The sequence below is a fragment of the Aplysia californica genome, unplaced genomic scaffold, assembly GCF_000002075.1.
Source record: "Aplysia californica isolate F4 #8 unplaced genomic scaffold, AplCal3.0 scaffold01264, whole genome shotgun sequence".
NCBI lineage: Eukaryota > Metazoa > Mollusca > Gastropoda > Aplysiida > Aplysiidae > Aplysia > Aplysia californica.
In genome coordinates this window covers 37,809-44,390 of record NW_004798534.1, presented here as the reverse complement: position 1 = coordinate 44,390, position 6,582 = coordinate 37,809, and the positions used below count along the sequence as shown (strand labels likewise).

At 41.3% G+C, this 6,582-nt stretch overlaps 1 protein-coding gene across 1 annotated transcript in view; it reads right to left on the bottom strand.

Moving 5' to 3' along the window:
* Positions 1-1,008: 1,008 nt before the first annotated feature.
* Positions 1,009-6,582, bottom strand: part of LOC101848164 (zinc/cadmium resistance protein) — a 27,456-nt gene continuing 21,882 nt past the window's right edge. Inside the window, exons 5-8 of the mRNA XM_005112408.3 lie at positions 6,165-6,208; positions 5,113-5,192; positions 3,182-3,364; positions 1,009-1,649 (exon numbers count right to left, since the gene is read on the bottom strand). Coding sequence (XP_005112465.1) covers positions 1,212-1,649; positions 3,182-3,364; positions 5,113-5,192; positions 6,165-6,208 — 745 coding nt within the window. The 3' untranslated portion in view covers positions 1,009-1,211. The remainder of the gene's footprint in view (positions 1,650-3,181; positions 3,365-5,112; positions 5,193-6,164; positions 6,209-6,582) is intronic.

Here is a 6,582-nt window from a genome sequence, read left to right as displayed (position 1 = left end):
AGAAATCGGAGAGCGCGATGCGGTCACAACACGGGGACTTTGTTTGTTCGGAAGTAACAACGCAATCACAGGCTTGCCAACTTTTGCAAAACCAAACCAGGGACGCTACAAGTTATAACATCCGATTACACGTAACAACGAACAAAATTACACCACGTAGGACCACGTTTTGTCGTTGTGTATGTGCAGATACGGTTCTCAAATTCTTGACTGCCGAATCCTCCAGGACAGGCCCCGGTGACAGTTCGAGACCGTAGGCAAGCCTGCGATCAGTAAGGTGCTGCCGTGCATCCTGCATTGTTCAGAACGGAGGTATCAGGCTAGGGTAAGTCAGAAGTAGTAGTATTAAAGATTACCGTGATTGTAGCAGGCTTGACTTAAAACAGTCGCTGCGCATTCCAACACCCATTAACAATTTGTCTTCCACAGATGTTCAGCACAGAGAGCTCTCCAAAATTTACAGAGGCAGGAAATCTTCAACTGCTGACTTTCAGGTCATTTTCACGTATTTTTTGATGAGCAACCCCACCCAACTCCCCCCTCCCTGAAACAAAAACAAAACAAACCCTCAAAGTATAGACCACTTACATATTCATGGGTGCACCGTAGACCACCATATGGTACTCCCAACAGGTTAAAAACAGTTATCATTTGAAATAGTATCAATCAATTTAAACACATCATCGCCGATTCCTTCGAAAAAAGGGGAAGCAAACGACCCCCCCCCCCACAATTTGACGAAATGGAAAGTCTTCTCATGACATCGTCATTCCTTGTTGGAATTCACAAAATGCTGACAAGGTCGATGCATCTCTCATCACCGACACAGAGTCACATTGCCGTGACACCAAACTGCTCAGATATACTTGAACCTGCTCCAAACGGCCACCTGTGCAAGACAATCACCTGTACAAATGGCCACCTGTACAAGACAATCACCTGTTCAAACAGCCACCTGTACAAGACAATCACCTGTTCAAAACAGCCACCTCCCACTTCCTCCCTGACTTATTTTCTTTACATTGTAACGAGACTATGTAAGACGTCCACCCGTCTGTAACGAGACTATGAAAGACGTCCACCCGTCTAAGACAGTCACTTTTCTCCTCAATAATGGAAGGATGACCGTCTTCGACAGTGTCGGCTGTATCCCCATTACAAGAAGCAAGTAACAGACTTCTTCCTCGTCTCTTCCTTTTTTTCTCTCTCTCTCAGTTCGTCTCCAGAATGACAGGCATCGAGGAACTAAGTTTGTGGACGTCCCCGTACTTCGGCGGAGAGCTTCCGGAAGCGCTGCCCTCCGACACCCCACCACTGTGACCCATGGGACTCAAGATGTCCGACACCTCCAGCACCACCTCGTCCCCATCGCGGCTGAACTGCACGTCCAGACTCCGCGTACTGCTGTAGGCCGCTGCGACGCCAGCACCCCTACCACAACCGCCACTATGCGCAGAGTTGTTGAGGTCGGCGCCAACACCGATGACCTGGTCCCGGTCCAGCGCGTTCTCCTGTGCGTCCGACGGCGCGCGCTTGCTGAGCCAGCCGTCCCGGTCGCCGCAGCACGTGTCCACCTTACACGTGGGGTCCCCTTTGATGTCGCACAAAATGGCGCAGTCTTTTGGGTCCAAGGAGCAGCCCACCAGGTACTGAAATAATAATGATAATAATAATAATAATATTAGTAGTAGTGGTAATAAAATAATAATAATAATAATAGTAGTAGTAGTAGTAATAATAATAATAATAATAATAATAATAGCAGTAGTAGTAGTAATAATAATAATAAATAGCATTTGTATCGCGCATAACCCCGCTCAATAAGGTCATATGAGTGCCGCCAGAAAATTAAAGGTGCTACAAGAGAGTAACAAATATAAATAAGAAGAAGGGGGAGATAATAATAATAATAATATATAACATTTATAGAGCGCATTTCCAAAAAAAGTAGCTCAATGCGCTTTACATTGGAATACCCATTTTTCAAAAACCTTTCTTACTACTTCCTTTCTTCTCACGCAATATACATTAATGCACACACACACACACACACACATACACACACACACACACACACACACACACACACACACACACACACACACACAGAGACTATTTTCATCCAGACATAGGAAAAGAACAAATATAATGAAAGCTAACGTTAAAAGCTTATGAAGGATAGGCCTGTAGGAACAGAAAATGTTTAAGATGTCTTTTGAAGCTATCAAGTGTTCTTATTTGTCTTAGTTTCATGGGTAATCTGTTCCACATAAATGGACCAAGATATGAGAAAGATCTCTCTCCATATGATTTGTATGATTTTACAGGTGTCACAAGTAGGGTGTTATCGTTCGATGATCTTAGGTTTCTCCCTGGTTTATATATACTGATAAGTTCTTGCAGATAAAAAGGAGCAGTTTTATTTACACATTTGAAACACATGACGCAGATTTTAAATATTATTCGTTCTTTTACAGGGAGCCAATGCAGTTCTTTTAATAATGGAGTGACATGGTCTCGTTTTTTAGATCTTGTTATCAGTCTAGCGGCATTGTTTTGAATTACTTGTAAACGATTCAAATATTTGTTGTTCAGACCTGCTAGGAGTGAGTTACAATAGTCTAATCTAGATAGGATAAGAGATGTTACCAGTGTTTTTGTGGTCTCTTCGCTTAAGTACTTTCGAACTAGGCCTATCCTTCTCAGCTGAAAATAAAGGGATTTGGACAGAGATCCTACAAACGAGCCCATTGATAAGTGGTGGTCAATATATACACCGAGATTCCTGACAACTTCTTTACTAGATGTCATATGCCCATATAAATCAAAGTTGACACTTTCCAGATCTTTATTTAATCGTGGATTTTTTATAAGAATGATGTCTGTCTTTTCTTCGTTTAGTTTCAATTTGTTTACTGTCATCCACTTTTTGATTTCATAAAAACATTGTTTAGTGATGGAAATCATGTTTGGTAGATCTTGAATGGTGCCATTAACATACAGACATAAGGACAAGGACAATAGATGTTTGATGGGAAAGAAGGAGCAAACCACACCAGAGCACCCGCCAACCGCCCACACTGCACAAACCACACCAGAGCACCCGCCAACCGCCCACACTGCACAAACCACACCAGAGCACCCGCCAACCACCCACATTGCACAGTCTGAGATGACTTACATCGACAAACTCCGGCTGTATGGTGGTGGAGTGGATGCCTGCCTTGTGAAACAAGGCCTTGATCTTTGTGGCTAGCGACATGTACTCTTCGATACCACGGCAACGAATGTGTGCAGACGCAACGATGCGGTTTCCCGCCAGCTGCCAGATGTGGCACTCGTGAACGCCGTAGATACCCTCCATCTGAAAATCCAAAGGCAAAAAAACCTAATCAGTTTTAGTTTTAGTAAGAGTTTTATGGCACTTGCAGCACAATAAGGTCATATAGGTGCCGAAGATTAGAGGTGTTACAAGAGAGTAACATACAGAAAAAAGAAGGAGGAGAGATCAGGACGATAGATGTTTGATAGGAAAGAAGGAGTAAGCCACACCAGAGCACCCGCCAACCACTCACAAACCCAATCATGATTTTTTAAAAACAAACAAAAAAAAAAAAAAGAAAGAAAAAGTTTGTTTTAGTAAGAGTTTTACAGCGCTCGCAACTGCAAAAGGTCAAATGAGCGTGCGAAAAAAAAGTGGTTCTGTTTGCAATAGTTCACTGCACAGCCCGATTCTGGTCATCGCCTCTATTAAAACGCTAAAATACAAAAAATTCGATGTAAACAAACTAATTTGAAACAACTTTCTAAATAACATTAAAAAATGTTTTACAAATTCAATTCACAACTTCCCATAAAGTTGTAACTGTATACGAGTGGTATTCCACAGATCACTGAACCAAACGAGGTGAAATGCTAACTTCTCTGAAAACACAACTCGAAGAGGGATGAAGTAAATGTGAAGTACAGGGGGAGCCAGAGAAGAAAGTCTGTACTGATCTTTACATATAAACAGAGGCGCCAAAGAGATGCTACCAAAAAAAAACCCCCCAAAAAAACAACAACCTGTTCCAACACTGTGGAAACGAAAGTACAGTGACACAAAATTTACAGATCATATCATTTACCACATCTTGTATCAAGAAGTCTGTCTCGCAAAATCCTGACAATTTCAGAAATCATGGTTCCAAGACTAATTTGGAAAATTGGCACATCTATGTAAAATTTATATGCGACGATGCATCGTGGTGAAATCAGGCACTCGTCAAAGTAATGAAATCAAATTGGCATTGTTCTGGCTTAAAAACACATTTCTGTATGGATGTTAGAGAAAAAGTGTTTAAAGGCACACAAAAAGTACATTTTCAGTCACCAAGGACTCTCAAACTACGGAAGCCACATAACTTTGGCGGCCATTTTCCCACTGATTTTACCTCTGAAATCAGGCGACCCGACCCCCCCCCATCTTCTCCAGTCACAAATATTTCACAAATAAACAGTCACTTCTGTTCCAGATAGATGGATATTTTTTTCACCAAAGGCAAGGCAAATAAACAGGCTATAAGACGATATGTGAGGCAGCGTGGTGGAATCAGGCTCTCGTCAAAATAATCAAAGTGAAGAAACTTGCATTTTTCCGCAGGTTTGTGAATTTTTATAAAATTTGTGATTTTTGGCTCAACACCTTTCATGCCTTTTCAAGAACTCATTTCTGTGTGGATTTTTCTGAAAAACGTTGATTTAAGGCACAAAAAATAAAAATTTTCAGTTACCACGGACTCATAAGCTAAGGAAATAACTAATCTTTGGCGACCATTTTCTCAATAATTTGACCTCTGAAAACAGGTGACCCCCCACCCCTTTCATTCGCAAATATCTCAACTTTTATTCAAGATAAATGAATATTTGTTTCCTCCAAATAAAGACAAGTGAACAAGCTTTAAGATGAGACCAATAACTCTACATGCCCCAAAATTGACGAGAGCCTGATTCCACCACGCTGCCTCACATATCAATAACTCCATATGCCCAAATATAGACGAGCGCCTGATTCCACAGCGTCTTAACGCATAAATTAATTTTTCTTTTCAAGCAGTTCTTCTTTCCACTGACCTGTTCCAGCTCTGTAATGATGCTCTCAACATTCACATGAGACGGGACTGTCTGCAGCAGGATGAAGGCAGACTCCTTCACTGAAATATACAATGAGGGGGGGAGTTCAGTTTTAGTAAGTGTTTTACGCACGGCACTTGCAACACAATAAGGTCATATAAGTGCCGAAGATTAGAGGCGTTACAAGAGAGTAACAAAAACAAAACAAAAAAAAAGAAGAAGGGGAGATAAGGACGATAGATGTTTGATAGGAAAGAAGAAGCAAACCACATCAGAGCACCCGCCAACCACCCACAATGAGGGGGGTAGAAGGGTGTTCATTCTTTTAGTTTTAATAAAGAGTCTTACAGCACTTGCAACAACAAAAGTCTTGTAGGAGCCGAAGATTAACTAGAGTACACCTAAATTTTTGTTGTTGAGAGACAGTGCACATGCATGTGAGTCTGCATCAGTGTGTCTGCACGAGTATAAAAGACCTGAGGCTATAAAGCAAATTTACATCAGCTGTCTTGTTGACACACTATCCTTTGGAACTAAAGGCTGCCCAAAAAGTAATCCCTCTAATGGTACAACATGGGTCTAGTTTTGGTTTTAGTAAGTGTTTTACGGCACTCGCAACACAATAAGGTCATATAAGTGCAGAAGATTAGACGTTTTACTTGATAGTAACATACCCCCCAAAAAAATCGGGAGATATAAGGACGATAGGTATTTGATTAGAAGAAAGCAGCAGCAAACCACACCAGAGCACCCGCCTACCACCCACACGGACGTCTGCACTGTGGTCCAGCACAATCCTTCTAAAAATTGTTTAGTTTTAGTAAGTGTTTTACAGCACTAGCAACAAAATCAGGTCACATAAAAGCAGAAGATTAGAGGCGTTACAAGAGCAGAGTAACAAACGCAAAAAAGAAGGAGGGAGAAGTAAGGACGATAGACGTTGGATAGGAAAGAAAGAAACAAACCACACCAGAGCCCCCCTGCCAACCACCCACTCTAAATAATGTAATGGCTTACAATATTTGAAACAACATAGACAGGCAAGTACTTACGTAGTGGAATTGTAGTGCTTAAAATGATGATCACCATAACAATGCTGAGGATACATAAAAGTAAGAAAAATCATAAAGATCAGTCATAATGAAAGTTTTAGTAAGAGTTTTACGGCACTTGCAACACAATGAGGTCATACAAGTGCCGAATATTAGAGGTGTTACAAGAGAGTAACAAACACAAAAAAGAAGGAGGAGAGATCAGGACGATAGATGTTTGATAGGACAAAAGGAGCAAACCACACCAGAGCACCCGCCAACCACCCACAGTCATAATGAAAACAGAAATAAAAAAGATAAGGATTATATTTGTGTTATTACTGGGAGATCAGTGTACTTTACACCCCCCCCACCCCGGTGGAAAAAAATAATAGTAACATGAACTTGTGCCCTCAGTTTTCAATGGTATATGCTCCTC